This window comes from Lepisosteus oculatus, chromosome 1 (genome assembly GCF_040954835.1).
Source record: "Lepisosteus oculatus isolate fLepOcu1 chromosome 1, fLepOcu1.hap2, whole genome shotgun sequence".
NCBI classification, from domain to species: Eukaryota; Metazoa; Chordata; class Actinopteri; order Semionotiformes; family Lepisosteidae; genus Lepisosteus; species Lepisosteus oculatus.
Window position 1 is genome coordinate 11973716 of NC_090696.1, and position 20153 is coordinate 11993868.

At 36.2% G+C, this 20153-nt stretch overlaps 1 protein-coding gene, 1 long non-coding RNA gene and 1 other non-coding gene across 5 annotated transcripts in view; 1 reads left to right on the forward strand and 2 right to left on the reverse strand.

Annotated features, from left to right (window-relative positions):
• The window catches only part of prss12 (serine protease 12), a 41445-nt gene extending 36880 nt beyond the window's left edge, over positions 1-4565 (forward strand). For all 3 annotated transcript variants that reach the window (XM_015343995.2, XM_015343994.2, XM_006629210.3), the window contains exon 13: positions 2231-4565. In XM_015343995.2, the coding sequence (XP_015199481.1) occupies positions 2231-2538 (308 nt within the window). In that variant the 3' untranslated portion in view covers positions 2539-4565. The remainder of the gene's footprint in view (positions 1-2230) is intronic.
• A 4801-nt stretch (positions 4566-9366) lies between these two features.
• LOC107076993 (uncharacterized) lies at positions 9367-14356 on the reverse strand. The gene is made up of 5 exons (XR_001478111.2): positions 14121-14356; positions 13668-13719; positions 12390-12478; positions 11088-11165; positions 9367-10176 (listed from the first exon to the last, which is right to left on the reverse strand). It is a non-coding gene; the product is annotated as an uncharacterized lncRNA (long non-coding RNA).
• Positions 11969-12095, reverse strand: LOC138241709 (small nucleolar RNA SNORA24). The gene has a single exon (XR_011190975.1). It is a non-coding gene; the product is annotated as a small nucleolar RNA SNORA24 (small nucleolar RNA).
• Positions 14357-20153: the final 5797 nt, after the last annotated feature.

The window sequence follows — 20153 nt, forward strand, 5'->3', positions numbered from 1 at the left end:
AATAAAAGTGCTTTTAATCTAACCAGCAATCAGTCAGCACCAGTCCTTGACTTTTGGCCAAATGTCAGCTCTTTGTCCCCAAGGGCTTTGATTCAGTAGAACCTGGCAATTCAACTTTAATGCTCTATTTATCCACATAAAACACAACCCCAAAAATGTATTAACTATGCTGAATTCATGACCTGACAGACACGTTAAACCGGCAATAATTACACATAATGTTCCACAAATCTTAATATGATATACAAGCATATTGTTTATTCTATACATGATATTGTATGCAAAATAATTACAGTGCCCTTTTCACATGTAATTAACAAGAGAAATAAAAAGTGACCTATAAGTGAAGTTCAGTACATATAATTCAGGTGATATGGAAACAAATAAACCTTTAAACTGGAACCTGCCAGGCACAGCAGAGGAAATTGAATTTTGTAACTTAATAACCTGGTACGAACCTTTCATGTCTTGGGATTGGCCTCATTAGAATGTAGCAGTGTGTTGTGAGCAGAAGGCTGTTAGGCCAGCTGCACTTTTATCTCCTTATTATTTTCTCTTTAATACTTCACTTTCAGCTCCTTCATGATTGATTCTCAAGAGAAACTGATATTATTTACTCAGTTTCTTCATCAGTCATGTTCTTGTCATTTAGGATAGATAAATGACTATGACAGATATTTTTCCAACTCCACATTAAGGAGATCTCTTTACACTCATTAAGCTGAGTTGTCTGTAGTATTTTCACAGCTGCTTTCTGTTTCAGGAAAAAGTACTTATTTGGCCCTTTGTTTCCATATTAGAGGGGTCCCACAGATAAACTGATTTTAGTTTTTCTTTGTATTTGCAGATGATCTAAGGCCTTAGTGATTGTATGACTATTCTGTAAATTTTAGCTCTGCATCTGCAGAAAAAATATATTTTCAGTTTTAAACTAAATGTCGCTTCCTGCTCTTTAAGAAAAAATTAAAGTAAATTATCCTAAGAACATTGGATGGTTATGAATGAGAAGTGTGTTTGGTAGTTGGTAGTAGATTGAGCCAAAGTCCTCATCCAGCCACATCTTCAAAGAAGCCAGGGTTTTGTCTTCAAAAGGTTGGGTAACCCACTATTCTTTGGTGAAAGAAGTGCCTCATATTTCTCGTTATAAATGCACTTCCACGCAGCTTCATCTTTAATCATACATAAAGTTTATCTTCTTTTGGATTGCCAGTTGAACCCTATATTCCAGACATTACTGGTTCAACTATGAGACTTCACTGGTCGCCATACTTCTCCCACTGGAAGGGGACAACTGGTCAGATAACACTGGGGTTGGCCACCAGGGTCATTTTCAGCTTACACGGTAGGTAGGTAAGGTTCCCTTTTCAGGCCATAAAGCCCCATGGGGGAATAGGGGGCAAGGGCCAACATTTTTCTCAACCATCCGACATTGGAAGTGGAGGTGATGTGCTCAGCATCGCACTCCGGCCGGCCTATTAACCACAGAAGGATCAACCCCAGGTACTCATTTGGAAAGCAGGCTGAGTGGACCTGGGATTTCATACATTACTTAAATTTTCAGCTACAAGCTACTTACTAGCAACAAATCAACCTTTAAACACAGTAGAGCTCACTTAGATCAACACCTAGTGACAAATGTTAATCAATGTTAATTGTTATGTAAGCTTAATAAAATGTTAGTGCGTCTGATATGATTCTTTTGTAATTTTCTTCATAATAAGGCAAATTTATTGAAGACACTTTTAAGTAATAGGTAAATAGGTAATAGGTGAGATAAACAAAAACAACTGCATGGTTTAGTAGGCAATACTAGCACTAACAGAGTATCTAACTGACATTTACTTTTCATTACTTTTTTGTTTGTAGCTAATCAAGGGAGACTACACTTTAAACACACTACGTATGTACTGTAGATAGACAATGAGAAAACAGAAAAGGTAAAAAAAATGGTCTATAGTAAAGAAATAGCTTCAGCAATTGAACATTCCACAGGGATCTGGCATTCTGTCTTTGAAAAGAAAGTATATAAGAAATAACAGATAAGAGTAAAAATAGGCTACAAGCACCTAGAAGCTTCTGTTTGAATGCTTTTGAGGAACATACAAGGCATCCATAACACACTGTGCTTTGATTACGGTGTTAAGGGAATCTTCCCAAATTCTCTGTAGGGTATTTCTTTAGTTGTTGGGTACTGTATTTGAACTTGAATTTGGCTTCTTTATATTCACAGGAAGAACATATTCCAAAACCCTTCAGCAGGCGGCCATTTCTGTGCTTCACAAGAGGTACTGCGAGGAACGCTACCTGAGCCAGTTCACAAGCAGGATGCTCTGCGCTGGCAACACACAGGAAGACAAATGGGTGGACAGTTGTCGAGGGGACAGTGGGGGACCTCTTGTATGCGAAAGGCCTGGAGGAGCTTGGGTGGTGTATGGTGTGACATCCTGGGGGCATGCCTGCAGGTTACAGGACTCACCTGGTGTCTACACTAAAGTATCAGCCTTTCTGCCCTGGATCAAACGAGTGACCAACCTCTGAAACACATCCTAACGGCACCCAGGAAAGTGTCTACGTTACCACAACTCAGCTTACGGCACATCGGAGATAAAAAAAAAATCTAAAGACATTTACAGACATTTTAGAGTTCTTGTGATATTCCTCTTCTTTGTATAAAATACAGAACCTCTTTGCTTTTAAGGGACCAATATATTTAAAATGAAAAATCCATAAAGTGAACCCACCACTCTCATGTTCTTTCTTTATACCTAAGATGAAGTTATGTATTTTGTACGCAGATTCTGCTTTGGCAAAATTAAAAGAAAAATTCTTACATGTTAATTAACAAAGGGTTTAAAGTGTGAAACAAGCTATGTCATCAAAAACGAATACCTGGCTTCTTTCAAAATAGTTAAATGAGATCAATTGGCTCTATTAGCTACCAGCTATCAATCAGTTAATAGTTGATAGCTATGAATGGATGAATGGTCCTCTATTGTTTGTAACCATTCTTACATTCTTATAGTATATTCTTTAAAGGCAAATTAATAATGACACTTAGTAAGTATTGCATAAAATATGTATCCAAGTTCCAGATGACTGACACCTTAGTCATTGTGATGACACTGTAATTTGATTTGTTTGGTTTATTTATTGCTTTTCTTTCAGTATTGTTTTAACTGTGATGATATGGTGCTATGATGTTTTGTACAGTGTTATGCTGCATGCAGTGTATTCATGAAATTCAGGTTTGTCTGTTATTGCATATTCAGTGATCCAGTCCAGTCAGATAAAATGATCATGCTCCTTTATAAAATCCTTATATTTGGGTTTTCTTCAAATTGGAAAAGAAAGTACTATTGCAGATTATGTCACAACCAAATATATTATTCCTGTGTTAACACAGGATTACAATTCATGACATAACTATTTTAGAACACGTGTTCATGTTTATAGTTTCATGAGATTTGAATGATTTGCATTATTACTGTGAAATTACTGACCTGGTATTTATTTTTAGGTTTCATAGAGAATCTGAAGCAAACTAATGCACATTTTTAACATATGACACTGAAGTGTCAACTGCACTACCACTTAAAGTAATATTACTGGGTAAACTGAAAATGTTTTGACACAATTCTTCAGTCTGTTCCGGTATTTTTCACAAGCCTTACACATAAATATGTAGTTTACTCTCTCTGCATTGCACAATAAATAAAGCTAAAAGAAAATCTGATTGCTTAATTTTATGACAACTACCAAGTGTTAAGTACAATACCAGGAGACAAATAAAAATGCCATGCACAATAGTGTAATAACCTTGTGATTTGTGATAATTTAACTCAATATTTCTGCTATTGAGGAGATTTTTTTTCAAGTGCAGTAATCCACTTACCACTCACAGCCACTCACAGGCGGCACAGCCAGACAGAAAGGTTATATATTTACTGTAATTTTCACTGTGGCTGTGAAGTACATTTATTTTGGAGGATATCTATTGCAGCTGCACTGTTAAGCACTTAAGGTTAAATCCTGGTAGCATTCATGGGGTCATTTTTAGTGCATAAGACAAGAACTGCACACAAACCTTTTCACTAGTTTAAGCATCCCTGGGATGACATAATGATAGCTAGCTAAATCCAGTTTCTTGCATTTTGTAACCACTTTAAAGGCAAAAATAGAGCACAATTAATATATTTCTGTTTACACCCAGGGGAAATCATGTACTTTCAGTTCTCTTCTATCTACAGAAGCCCGGAGAAATGTCATCCTAATGAGTCTGTAGGCTCTAGCATGGATGTTTTTTTATTTGATTAATTGAAATGACTAATGTCATGTTCTGAACATTTTTCTTGTATGTTGTTAAAATAGCAGCATTTAAAAGATCAATAATTTAGGGTATATCTTGAAAAACACTGAAGTGTGACATTTTCTTATTGGCTTTTATTAGGAATGGAAATGTTTAACAATGATGTACTGTACACACATATGTTTTTCATTAAATCACATCTGAAGGTTTTCTTATTTCACAACTAAATGATAATAAAACCCTTGCTTTCCACTTTTCACCTACAGTCTGATTCCACCTTATTGAAAATCAAGCTCAGCTAGCTCAGTGCTTGATCTTGGGAAATTGTTAGGTTCTTTCCTGCCTCTAGTGTACCTAACAGTATGTCTAGACATCTGAATGAGAAATATGTCACAGCTGAGTTTTTAAATTAAATAAAACAGCACAACTGAATTTCAAGCTGCTTTCTGGATTCCGGAAAAGGTTTTAAAGGACCTGTAAAAGACCCTGCATATACTCTAAAGGAAGGAAGAGCCTTTTCATTCGTAATGTTAAATGTTAAAGTTAAATGGGCAAACATTTAAATATTAATGGAACACTCTTTAATTTTAATTTCTCTGCAGTATAATGATGTGAAAATGTTCTTTTTTTAAGGAAAACAACGTGTTCAAATGCATATGGCAAATGAATTTAGTCTCATTTGTATCCATTAAAAAAATGAATATCTGAATTCTTTCACAGATTTTTTAATGTGATTTTTTTTCTGATCATGACATTCCACCTTAAAATGATAAAAAAAACATTTAGTGTATTACCTAAATGAAATCTGACTGTGACTATTTTCCAGTTATTGTAAATCTTATAGTAGGCTAAACTATAAAATGCAAACAAATGTGTTACTCAATGTATCAGGGATCACATTTGATTTAACAAAACATCTGAAGTATCTGCATAACATGAAAATCCTACCATTGGTCAAGGTTAGGTTTACTAAGCCACACAATCTTATGAGGCAGGATTTAAAGAGAACCTGTACGTTACAATAATAATCCCTAGAACAGTGGATTTTTAGAATTTCCTTACATTTCCCTGCATAATATACAAGACAGTGCAACTGCATATACTGTAGCTGTTTGTGCATGTTATGGCACAAATATATTACTGACATCAGCATATAGTTCACACCATTAACAGAAGACCATACATAAAATGGAAAAAAAGTTGGTATCAAGATGAGACATTCTTAAGGGGGGCTGGTCTTGTATAATATATATATATAATTTATTTTCTCTGAAGGTACTGCACAAAGTGCTCTATACTAAAACAGGATATACATACCCCAAAAATATTTTTCTAAAATAAATAAGGACTCAAAATGCCCGTGTTGGACTGCTGGCTTGTCCAGGTGGTGAGAAGAGTTGCGTCCTCCAAGTCTTGCATTATGTCTAATCCCTCCAGAATAGGCTGGTGCTTATCCTGACCATGAAATTGTATGGATCAATGGAAGACTCATAGCTTTGCCTTCCTCATACCACAGTCACATACCTGACACCACATTCATGACAACCATTTTGTATGAGAAAGGTTAATCTGCTGAATATACTAGTGCATCCTGTAAGCATATGTTCCAATTCAGAAAAGTACCAAGAAATGTAAAATGAAATTAGGAGAATATTCTGGCTGGATTCTGTCTTAATATTTGACCCACTTGTGCAGCATACTGTCAAAACATCTTTTTTTCACCTTAGAAATATCGCAAGACTATGCCCTATGCTATCATTAACTGTGGCTGAAAAGCTGATCAACATATTTGTGTTCTCTCGAATTGACTACTGCAATGCTCTACTCGCTGGGGTATCTAAATCTACTCTGAACAAGCTGCAGTATGTCCAAAATTCAGCAGCCAGAATCCTGACCAGGTCTAGTGCAAGTGTTCACATTACTCCTATCCTGGAGTCCTTGTACCGGCTTTCAGTCAAATTCCGCGTACACTTTAAAATCCTCATGCTCACCTATAAGGCTCTGCATGGCTTGGCACCTCAATACCCGTCTGAACTATTATCGCCCTACTCCCCACCTCGCAACCTTCACTCTTCTAATTTTGCTCTCCTTACTGTCCCCCAAGCCCATCTACATTGAGTCCCCAAGCTCTGGAACTCTTTGCCCAAGGATGCCAGAGAGTCACCTTCTCTAAACTCCTTCAAATCCAGACTCAAAACCCTCTTCTTCAGAAAAGCCTTTACTTAACTGGTTCCATTCTTCACCCCTCTGCTCTTCTTAGTACCACCTTCCACGGTCTCCTCTATTGTTATTGTTGTATTGTTGTAATTGTAATTGTGTCTTATCTTGTGTATTCTTCTTATTTATTGTTGTATTCTTCTTTATTGTTGTTGTCATCCTGTAAAGCGCTTTGAGAAGCCACCTTTAAAGGCACTATATAAAATAAAGTTTATTATTAATATATTATTATATTTCTAAGATATAGACAAGGACATGAGTACCTTTGTCTCTTTTATCCAAATCAGCCATCCATCCAGGACTTCAGCACTAATTTAAAAATCTAAATTTAATGGGTAATGTAAATAAACCCATATAAACCCAATAAACTGTCAGGATGTAAGAGATGTGTTTGAAATGTCTAATTAACCAGTGCTACAGTACAAGGACAGGTAGAAACTTACAAAACAACAATAAACTAATAAGTCACTGAAACACCCATTTGAAAAAAAGGGAATGTGTGGAATGTGACCACACTTTCATAATAGAACATTTTGCTTATTAAGGGGTAGCTTCAACTCTCTCCCAGCCACCATAAAATTATTTCACATGGGATACCAATCAAACAAAGAATGCCCAGGACATAACATTTCAGGAAAGTCACTCAAGCTTAACACATCACAACTGTAAAACAGATACAAGAACTCTGCCAGGGAGGAACCATATCTAGTTCACCCTGTTTATTAGGGAAAGTAAAGATGTTTATGAGCCCTGGGGTTAAAGAGACAGCTCATCCATTATCTAAACAGGGACAGGAAAACAAACTTTACCATTGTTCAACAACTTACAGAAGTGTTTCCAAGGAAGAAGAACTGAAACAGCTCTTGCTTAGCTTTAATAAATCTCCCAGTTTGTTTTCAGCACTGTAATGAAGGTCAACCCAAAGGTAAAAAATGGACTGGTTTACAACCCCATCATAAAGAATTACGCAATTATAGAAAAAATAAATAGCTACACCGTTGTATCGTTCCACAACATAATTGCAAAATGTGTATTAGGTATACCTCTACCCATTTTAATATGCATTATATAGAAACTGCCAACCCACAACTGCATATAATGCCTCAGCAGATTAAAATGAACACTTGTACTGTATCTCATGCATTAAGCATGACGTACTTAAGTTGGCGTAATGGTGGCAAGGCTTGCTCATTAAATAGCTTCACATGAAAAAGAAAGCGATTGTCTTCACAGACACACCCAAATAATATACAATATATAATAGGAACAAGTAATAGGTTTATTCCATACTGAAAAAAAGAAGAAAGAGAACACGTTTCGGCCGTGGAGCCTTCTTCAGGTGTGCACGTTGTGTTCTCTTTCTTCTTTTTTTCAGCATGGAATAAACCTATTACTTGTTCCTTTGCAGCCTACGCATGCTGACGCAGCTACCCACTTACAATATATAATATATAATATATAATATATATCTGGGCCCAGAATCAGAGCAAGTATGAATATTAAAGAATGATGAAACAGATCAGAAGTGCCACATTACCAGTGGCTGGAATCATTGACTTGTGTCTTCCCATCTATCTTATCATTCATTTTCTAGCCAAGTCATGGGGTCATGGGGGAGCAGAAGCCTATCTTGGCAAGCAATGGGGACAGTCCATTGCAGGGAACACACACCAGGGCCAATTAGCCTTCTGTATGTCTTTGGGCTGTGGGAAAAGACCCATCCGAACACGAGGAGAACATAAAACCCACACAGATAACACCCCAGGTTTTCTAAACCACTTAGCCATCATACCATCCTCTCCCCATCTAACGCAGGGAAAAAATCCTTGATAATTGCTGCACCCTAAGCAGTCTGTTACTGTGAGACTTCCAGCATTTGATAGCTCCTAATAATGTCAGTAACAATTTAACCTGGCTCCACCTTTGGAGACGTTAACTCACTCTCACATCTTTGTTTCTTCCTTTTTTAGGAGCTTAAACAGGAGCTTCAGGTTTTCCTAACAAAAGACAAAAGCCTGAGCATGCCACACCCTTAAATACCCTGAGAGGCAAGGTAATCACCCACAACTGACCCTTATCACACATAAAGCCAAGTGTTCTCATTTTTTTTTTATTCCTGAGAATGTCATTACTTTACAGGAACATGCAGATGGAACTTAAGTTTAGAAGACTGCATTATAGTGGCTACTTCTCCAAACACTTGGTTCAATATACCTGTATATTTCCTCTATAATCCTGCCTCACATGAATTATTCATTCATAATTCTCCACATTCCAGCAGATAAAAAGTATAGTGGTATTATGCATTTATTGGTCAATAAACTCCCTGAAACATCTTGGACATATGATGCAAGTGCTTATTTTGTTCTGCCAGGGTAACGTAATATTACATTAACAGTTTAAGAAAACTATTCAATAAAATCAAAAAATTCAAAAATGTATTTTAAACATGATAACTGTTCATTATTGTATGTGAAAAGCATCCTGCAGCAAATAACTTAAATGTAAAGAAAAAAATCATTTTACCAAGACTTCAAACACACTGACAAAGTGTTTTACTCCCCCTTGTGACCACTTTATGAATCAGCACTAGTCACAAGACCTTCCCAATAAACTGTGTACAAGATGATCCAAGATGCAGCAGCTAAAAGGAGCTAATGTGTATTGGGATTTTTTGTTGTTGTTAAATAGAAACATTGTTCAATTTAAACAAACTCCCATTACACAGCACATCATCCTCAAATCCACAAGATGAAAATTACTTTATTTAAAAAAATGTAAGCCCATATTATATCACCTTGTACTTGATAGGAATCTGATCTGGTTCCAGCCTTTATATGTTTCTTTACACAATACATACATCTGTAGGAAATGGTATTCTGATGAGACAAAAACATACACTGAAAGCCATCATGTAACTTTTTAATATGCACTTTGATTTTCAAAAAAGAAATATGACAACCATATAAAGCCTATTTAATTCAGGAGACAAAAATTACTATTCTTACAACAGGTAATAAATGCAAACAAAATAATGCTATGTTGGTCATCTTGGCCAGACTCATTAGGCGACTTCTCTCTGTTCAGCTCAGGGACTGCAGAAGTTGAGGGCAGGATAAGCAATTCCAAACTGGGGAAGGTGTAAAACTGCAAAACCGACAATACAAATTTCTGAAAAATCTTTCTGCTTAGAATACAGGGCATGTGCTGTAGCCTGAATTATACCTGTAGCAAGCTTTGGTTGGAAGCTATACAGAGAAGCATACAATTGGCAGGGAGATGTCATATGTTAACCATGCAGCAGCCAACAGCTTTAAAAACCCTCCATATGACACAGGAGCCCTGCTGTTTGCATTCGGTACAGAAATGAGACAAATATCCTGGCAACAGAAGTTCCCAAGGATGTATGCCAGCTGTTTTCAACATTGCAGGTCTAGCTGTGACAGAGTTGAAGCAGTGAGCCTAGCTGGCAGTTTGAAAAGTGAAAAATAAATTCTGGCTTCAGAGGCAGATGTATTATCTCACAAGATGGACAGTAACGGCTTCCAGTTGGTATTCATTGCATACTGCAAACCCTGAATACTGATTACATCTCTGTGACGTCCCCATTGGGCAGATCCAAAATTCCACACGCACACACGGTAAATTCTGGACTGGAAAAAAAAATGCATTTTAGTTTAAAAAATAAACCACATTTACAAACTACTTGTATACTATATTTTGTAACTTTCTTTATTTTTCTAAGGACAATAATTATTTCATAAAAGCTACATAAAAAAGAAACTACTACCTCAGATCTCATTACAATGCATAAGAAGTAAGTGCGTTCTAAAACCATTAAAACGGTTTTTATGTTACTGGCAGTGCTTGATCTATAAAAGAATGTTGGAAAAAAAAGAAATGCTAAATCATGAATAAAAATGTATGTTCATGTTCGTATTATGAAGTGCCTTCCTATAAGAGTGTTTTGTGTACAATAAGGTCACTTTGTAAAAAATACCAGTGTACATTTTTCATTGAACTTAATAACTCTGTTGTTTTACGGTTTTGTCCAAAATATGTTTACAACACAGGGATATGTCCCTTGCTCTGACACTGTAGTACTTAATACTACAAGAAAGAGGCTTGTCAGGAACAAGAACTCACTGTCCCACGCCTAGGAAGGGAGTCTGCCATTGTCAGCACAGTTCCCATGGTAACGTGGAAAAGAAACCCAAGACAGAATTTAACAAAAATCAAAAGCAGATTATTTCTAACTAATCAGGATTGTTTTCTACCATCTTTCCTGGACATATATTCCATGTTTACTTTGAGATACTACACCACCAAATGTCATCAAATTTAAAATGCCTTTCATGAGGATTTCTGAAAAGTTGTTCTGTCTTCTGACATACACAAGAGTGTATGTGGTATTTATTGGGACCACAGTGAAATTCTTTAAATAAAAACATTTGGTAATTAAGTAATTGATAAATGTAAAAGCTATCCAGGTGCTCAATTTTTGAGCAGTTAAATCTGCAGTGGTTTCTTGAAGAAAAACAAATATACTGTAGAACACACTTACCATTAATATTCAATTTTAATAATTCAGACCCTTCATGCATCTCTAAATCAGTCTTCTAAATCTTCCAAGGGGCTTTACCTTGAATAATAACAACCAATAATTAATCATCATCATCATCTGCCTGTTCATTGTTTGTAGAGTAGTGTTTCAAAGTGCTTTACAGGACTTGAAAAATAGAACAAAAAACAACAGTATTTACCAAAAATAATAAAAACAGTGATTATAAAGAACAATAGTTGAAGTTTCAAAATAAAATTTGTGAACCCCCTATACTGGAGTATACCCCCCATACCATACACTACGAATGGGACAAAGGTCCATTTTATATTTAAAAAGTGATTTGATCTTCATGAAAGTCGTAATAAAAGATGAAGTATGCATATCTTATGGCTTTGCAATATACATTTGGATTATATACAAAAAATAGTTACCTACTAGGGATTCACTTATTTCACATATGCTCATTCCTAATTACTAATTTTTATTCTCCTTCATTTTTCAAATTAACATGCATTTCAGGGAATTTTCTGCACTAATATTTTGGAGAAACTAAATATTTGGGACTAAATTAACAGCTGAATGTGTGTTTAGCTTGAGAAAGGTCTCATTAAATCTAATTGTCTCTTAAACACACTGAATTGGTAAAAAATAACCTCTTTGGTTATTGAAACAAATTGGTTTTAAATACTCAAGGATTTTACGTCAAGACATTCTAATTCCCATAATTATATTTGGGTTCATAAACTTTGTTTCCTGACTGTAACTTAAGTAGTGATAATAGTAAACCAACTTTTAACAACATTTGGGATAAGTCTACTTTATTGTTATACTTTATCACTCTGTAGACTTCTTAAGCAAATTATATAGAATGAGAAAATGTTCCTTGTTCTTCTGCCACTTCACATGATAACACAACATGATAAAAACTTGTCAGGAACAAGGACTTGCTGTCCCACGCCTAGGAAGGGAATCTGCCATTATGAACACAGTTCCCATGGTAACGTGGAAGAGAAACCTAGAGGGATATACTGTAAATCCAAAATATGCTCTGCACTCTGCACTCTCCAGCAAAACAAACTCCTAGCTTCCACTGTTATTTTAGTTTCACATGTTTAGCTTCTAAAAAAAGAAATGAGTGCTAAAATGCCCTGAAATGCAATGTTAAATTAAAAAAAATGCAGGAAACAAAAAAAAACATGCTCATTCTGTAATTCTCACTGTAAATGACCTGTAGTAGCAAAACGGCATAGAAACATGAAACAAAAAAGTATAATTAATAAATAATTAATAATAATTGCTTACACTTTAAATACTGTTTTTCTGGACACTCCATTTAAAGTGCTTTACAGGTAATGTGGCCTCCCCTCCACCACCATCAATGTCAGCCCCACCTGGATGAAGTAGTGAATAGGCAAAAAGGAAACAACAGGCAAATAAAATGTTAGAATACACTGTTTAAAGTGTAGAATGTATATCAAGAGATGTCACGTGTAAATTGTATAATAATTTAAAACTTTATGTTATATACCACCTTTAAAAGTGGCATCTCAAAGCATTTATAACAGTAATTGTAAAAAAATAAAGTAATATTCAAAATGAGGTATCGTGTAGAATTGTAGCTACCGCTTTATAAAAAGATATTGCCGCTCTGGTACATGTCCAGAGAAGAGCAACCACACATTCTGGGGACTAAAGGGAAGTCCTGCACCAAAAAAACCACTGAACTTTCTTAGTCTCAAACAGAGAAGACTATGAGTGAAGCTGACTCTCATTCCCTCAAATCCCTCAAACGCAGTGGTTCTCAATCCTGGTCTTGCAGTACCTGGTTTTGTTTCAGCTTGGCCCTGCATTCATCCATCCATTTTCTAACCACTATTTTCAATTCAGGCTTGCAGGGGAGTCAGAACCTATCCCAGCAAGTAATGGGTGCAAGGACAGACACACCCTGCGCAGGATGCCAGTCCATCACAGGGGCACACAGACCAAACACACTCAAGCCCAGTTTTCCCAGAAGCCAATTAACCTACCAGAATGTTTCAGACTATGGGAGGAAATCAGGGCACCCAGAAAAAACCCACATGAATACAGGGAGAACAAACTCCACGCATATAATTGAATTCAGGACCCCAGCACTGCAAGGCAGTGTGCCACCATGGCTCTTAACCACCAATGCTAATTGGTGGATGTAATGCAGGCCTCAGGCTGCAGAAGATCCTGGAGCTACAAAACCTGTTGGCTTTCATGGACTGATCTACATGTGAGCAGCATCAAGAATAGATATCGTACCTTCATTCGACACTGCTCTAGCAGTCGTAAATGCTAACAGCTTTAATATTTTATAATTACAACTTTTTATTTTCAATAATGCACTAAAGAGAGAGAATTTTCCCTCACTAACAGAAGCTCTAGTATTTTTCCTTTACATTATTTTGGACTTTAAATGCAGTCCTAGTAATAACATTAACATTTAATTGAAAATCTGTAAAAATGTCATTTACATTCGTATTTGGTTTCACAATAGCACACAAAGCCATCACTTTCAATTGCATTATTATGATGGTAAGTATATTTAAACATTACCTGCTAAACATTTCCCTTTATGTTCATCTTGCTTTTTTTCTTAAGGCGATACCTTGAGGGAATAAAAAATGATTCGATTAAAAATAAATGAATAATGTGTCATTCTGAACGGAGAAAAGAAAATAGTTTTCCAAGTAATCGTCCTTATACACTGCCATTAGACTTTTCATTTTCGTGCATGACTAATATTTACAGCCGAATACGACATAAAACTTAAAGGTTGGCAATACTAATAAATTCGCTAAATCACAATATTGAAAATACAATGCAGACTCTGCCACAACTTCAAGTCAACAGATGGTTCTATAGTACAGTATACCTGACAAAATGGCCAGATCAAGCTGTTCTGAATATGTACCGTATCTTAAAATTACTATGAAGGCATAGTTTATTGTGAACATTGTTTCCGTTGGGTTATTTCTAACTTTCTACTCCCGCACATGGCTCACCTACCTTATCATGGCAGAGGTCTTGCATGGAAAAGCCTCTGCTGTGAAGTTCTTACGTGACATATTACATTTTGTTTTTCTCCGACCTCTTGGAAACACGAACCTTAATGCCATTTTTTACAGATCCAACTAAACTTACTTTTACACAAAACGGATTAATGAGGATGGTGAAACAACACCTTCGCCCTACTTCATTCTGCATAAGGAACTAAGCAGCGCTGTGTTTTAACACGAAACGCATTTCAGTTACGTTTTGCGCCACCTAATGCACCGGAGTAGTACTGGATGCTTTTCTGCCAGGATGTTGATCTGAAAAGTCAAAGTAATAAACTGGTCCGTGCTTTCAATTAATTACCTCTCACCATCCCCGCTGTTAACCAGATTAGAATTTCAGAACTTTTGCTTTTTGTTATTAAAAATAACATTTCTTCTAAAAAAAGTGTCAGACTAGTGGCATTGGGACTTTATTATAGCATTATAGCATGTTAAAAAGAACCTTTGGTTTTAGAATTTATATGTATTATATCTACGTATTTTAATCAGGATGATTGTGTAATGGCGTGTATAATTATTTTCAATTACATTCTGAAACACCAGTATGAGCAGATCTATTTGTTATAAGTGTAGGAATATGTGTTTTTTTCAGTTGAGGGAAGCATTCAAATGACCATTCATTGCGCGTTTTCGAGAAAAAGTACGGAAACAGGCCATATAGCCCATTATTTCTTCTGGACACATTTCTTGTATACAGGATGCGGGTAATGCACACACTGAAATCAAAGTATCAAAGTGCAGATATTTTTATTCCTAATTATTTTCTCCTAGCAATTCTAAAGTAGGTTTTCATACCAACATTTTTTAATTAATGTTAAGAATGTGAATGAAAGGATGTGAGGTGAGGGAAATAAAAAGATTGACAAAAGAAATTACTTTCATCAGTTTTTGAACCCTTATTTATTTTGACATATTGTCAAATGGAACCACAGATAACAGTTCGCAGTTTTAATTAATCACTAGAATGATGCACAGTGCTAAGAAGGTTCAGTACTGCTTGACGAACATTTTATAATATAATGCAGGGCAAAATAAAACTTCTTTTATGTATATTTGTGCAGATAGCATGTCATTAAATAAAGAAACGTGCATTAAAATAGTCTCAATTTGCTCTATATAGGACATCCTGTTGTTTTTAGTTAACTGCAAGATTCATCCCGTAGTTTGATCTGTGAAAATTCTCTCAAAAAGCAGTTTAATTAACTTTTCCCCTAACTAAATTAACCTTGTCTCAATGCCTACAGTCAAACAGCAGGGGGCTAATGAAAAGAACTGAAATATTTAGTTCATCACTCATGCATTGTTCACACTAATCGTTTTCTAACACTATTTACTATTTATAAGAAATATGGCATTTTAATTCTTTTCCTGGGAAGTTTTTTTTACTTAAGTCATGAGAGTTACTTTAAAAATGATCATATGTTTTTATTATAAATAAAATACTTGAGTATGATGTACAAATTCTTCTTTTTTCTCAAGTAAGATTCTTAACAGAGTTATATCTACAGTGCAGAACAGGACCTTCTACCAGATGACATAAAAAAATAATTGTACAGGATCAATTTAGAATCATCCACCAGCAAACCATCCACCCAACCATTTTCTAACTGCTTCATCTAATTCAGGGTTGATGACAGGCAGCAGGGAAGAGGCGGGATACACTCCGCACAGGACGTCAGTCCATCTCTGGGCACAGAAACTAAACAAGCCCACACTCACACCAGAGCCAATTAAACTCCCAGTGTGTCTTTGCACTGTGGGAGGAAACCAGAGCCCTTGGAATAAACCCACACAAAAGAAGGAAAACATACAAACTTTATGCAGATGGAACCCCAGGTCTGGAATTCAACCCAGGGCTCCAGCCCTGCAAGGAAGCAATGCTAAATGACTGTGCCTGTCACATCCTCTGAAGCTAGAGGGCGCTCCTACTCTGTCCTGTCCCTAGTGCTTTGCTGTCCTTCCGGTGTCTCTCTCTCTGGGGCTATATATTTCCGGGTCACTGATTCTCCTTCGCTCAGCATTGACGTTCGGATGTCCTGAGACCCGCCTAGCACCAGGTCGCCCCACGTCTGCTGCCTGAGGGCTTTGGTTCCTATATGACTCCTGAACTGCTGAGCCAGGACTAAACCCCCCATTCCGCCGCTACACATATGGGTCTTTTTCCGCTCTCCTGCCTCTCCATGGTTTGTCCCTTCCGACATCCGTGACAGAATCTCCATTTGCACTATCGTTTCCTCTTGTTTGCATGAGTAAATTCCTGGACAGTGCTTAAGATGTTCGAATTATGAGGACTTTTAGGCGCCCTCTTGTGCCTAAAACTAGGAGCCAGAACTAGAGGCCACCTTCCTACACCCTTTTAAAGTAAACCACAGGTATTAGTCTAAATATGATGGCAACCTAAAATTATGTACTTTTAGAAAAGACGAGGAACATGTCTGTAATTCCCGACATACTGTAGGAACTTAGTATGCTTGTACATTAAATATATTGGCTTGTGTGAACACAGAGAATTATTGTAAAATGCAACCTGTTCCCAAATTCAAGTAATAGTTCACATACGTATCCTAACATGATTTATCAGACAGCAGTCCAGCCCCAAGTACAGCTTTACAGCTTAATTTGTTAAGGAGAACAAGTTAAGCTGTTATCCTTTCTCATCACTGTAACTAATTCACTTATAGTAGAAAAGTGTCACAATCATGCTAGTAATCCAAAAAAATGGTGAAGCAGACCATTTTACCCCAATCTTTTGGTATATGTTGTTCTTGTCATGTTTGTAAACCCCTCCTCTTAAGGACGCTCCAGCCCTTCCTTGATTTCTACTCATCCACCGCACCTGCTCCCTGTTCCAACCCCCTTTTCAGTTCTCCTTAAAAGCCAGACACTCACTCTATTCCAGGCTCTGCTCTGGTTTCCGTACCAGGTGAGTCCAGGACCTGGAAGCGCCAGATCCCATTAAGGTTTTAGTTCCTGTTCCCGTTCTCGTTCCGGTCTCGACCCGGTTCCTGTTTTTAACCCCGTTTGTCTTGGATGGACAGCCCGGCTTTGGATTTTTGCCTCCTTTTGGATTCTCTCTTGGACTTATTCCTGGATTGTTTGCCTCGGGCACACCTCCCCCGAACACCAGCGCACCATGGACACGTCCCCTGTTTTCATTCCCGACTCACGCATGCTTTTTCCCCCACTCTACCCCGGATCGTGTTGTCTGCATAGGGTCCTGAAAGAACGCTTTTGTGACAGTTCTCTTATTGTTTCCTTAGGTTTCCACTAATTAGAAGAAGGACACCAATTGTTTGCATGGAAATGAATTCATTTAATATGCAAGAATCCTTAGCTTATTTATCAATGCACCCCTCCCCCCCCACCAAGTGGTATAAGTTTCTATTGAGAAAGCATATTGGGCTCCTCACATACTGAGACAACTTTCTTACGAATGTCAGTATATTACAAGAGAAGAGACAGCTTTTCAGAAATGCAAGGATATTTCTGAAACTACAGTAAAGCAAAAAAGGATAATATTGTTCTCCCTTCCATTGTATGTTTTTTTTTTGCCAAACTCATTTATTCGTGTATAATAACCCATACGTACGTATATTGTTGGAGAGATATCATCTGAGATTTTCTTTAGCTGTATTTGACAGGCACAGCTCTTTGCCATGGGTTCACTGAATCCCTGTCTTGGTTTTCCGTGGCTGCTAATTATCATCCAGAATCTCTTCATCAATCAGAATCTTACAGATTCCTTCTATCAGCTGCCCCCCATCTGCTGCTGAATGAAAATTTCTCCTGGCAATTCACATCTTCAGTTGTTGCCGCTCATGGTATCTCCTTTTTTATCAAGCAGATTTCACTTTCACTCTGCTGCTTCTAAAACCAGTGCAATGTTTTAAAAAAAACAAGGTCAAAACAGATTTGCTGTTATTACGAAAAGTTATTATCTCACTACATTCCTGAGTCTTATACTCAGATCCGGAGACTCTCAAGGGATAAAACACGGGTCTGTTTCTATGTTTCAAAACAGTAACAATAGATAAAGTGTAGATAGGTTTACAGAGGGAATCCATCCATACATAGTGAGAGCTACAGTACATTAACTTCAACACATTGTAATATGTTATGGAAAGAAGCAGGAGAGCCCTCTGACATTAAATTATCATCTAAGATACAATTAAAGATACTTTATATAATTTGTTTGCTATGAATTTGAGATTATATTTTATACAAAAGGACAGCATACTTTAAATACACATATTGCTGTTTATGTTAACACTATTCATATATAACAACTATTTTTTTTGAAAAATCAGATAACAGCAATATGTTGTGTGTTTAAGAAATCAGATTGTTTTAATATATTATTTGTAATTATTTTGTTTTAAAGCAATGTTATTTTATTGCATAATATAAATATTTTTAAACTGATATATCATGTTCACAACATGTAGTGATTGATATTCAGTATATCATTCTTGGCCATATTTTGCTTTAGAGCATCTCACTCCTGATCTAATGACGTGTCATATCCTGTATTCTAAATTTCATTAGCGTAAATAAATTCCTATTCATACCATAGAAGTTCATGTGAGTTAAGCCTTATGTAGATGGAAAGGAGAATTAGATGAGGAAATGGTTTAGACTGTATTTAATAACACCATATGAAGGCTTGAAGTCCACACTGATCAACTCCTGATACTGTCATGTATAAAAATCCAACTTAGGCCTTTTTTATGAGCTACTGGCACATACTCTACTATGTGGATATCCATTACTATAAATAGCGTACTTTATAAACCTATTTACTGTATAGATAGATCTAAAAAGGTTTTTTTAAAGAAGAATCTTAAACAATCCCCAGTATAATCCCTATTAATCAAATGATTAAGTATGAGTAGTCAGGAGGTATGTAAATTTTCCAAAACAATAATCCAAAATTACCTTACAGAGTATTTTGAAACAGTTATCTGAAGGTATAAGAAAACCTTTCAGTGAGCTACTGCTGCTCTTCCAAAAATAAAACAGTGCATGTTTTGCTGTTGTACTATGTTTATAATTACATTTATAATTAAAAAACATTTTTGCAGTATTTAGGACCTGATATTCCTCTTTGAATATCAAGAAAACTATTTCTTTTAAAAGTATAGAATACCTTATCCATAAGGTAAGATGACATACTGATATTCAAATCGCTTTGATCTGCTTAGCATCAATCTAATGAACTAGAAAACAGGTACTGAATATGTTCATACAGTATGTATGGATTACTTAAAATTAATACATTTGGCTTTGAATTGAACAAGGTTCTAACATAAAGTCATAACAGTAAAGCAGAATAAGAAATCACTTGGTCAAATTGAAGGGTACTAAGAAGGTTTATAATATAAAGTCTAATGTATACTGCATTTCATGTTTATTTTTAAACAATTATAGATTTATTAAAGATGACACACATTAAATATTTATTAAACATGGCACTTTTTAAAGAATGGAATAGAAGTTCAGTTCAGCTTTTCATAAACGTTTTGCTCTTGTACTTGGAAAACGTGATTTAAATATCATCTGTATACATTAAAATCTGAAGTTGAAAAAGGAGAAACATGATTAAACATCATGGCACTGGCAGTGATCCCTGCAGTAGATACCAGGCGCCTCTTTAGCTCTTCAAAGAAATAAATATCGAGATTCACTGGCCTGTAGAGATTCTTTTTTTTCCCGCTGAACTGTGTTGAACCTGTCTCATCACAAATTAGCCTTATGGGTCACCACCTCTATGGGTGGTAAATCATAAACATACATAATATTTCCAGGGCTTCTCACCCACAGTGAAAAGGCTAGTACACCACTCAGTGTGAGTCATTGACAAAGTCACACCTTGAGAGCGAGGATTTAAATTGACAACATTGTACGTGTATTTAACACTGTATAGACACAATATATGAGCTTATCTAGCAAGAACGATCTTTTACTACCTTCTGATTCTGGTTCT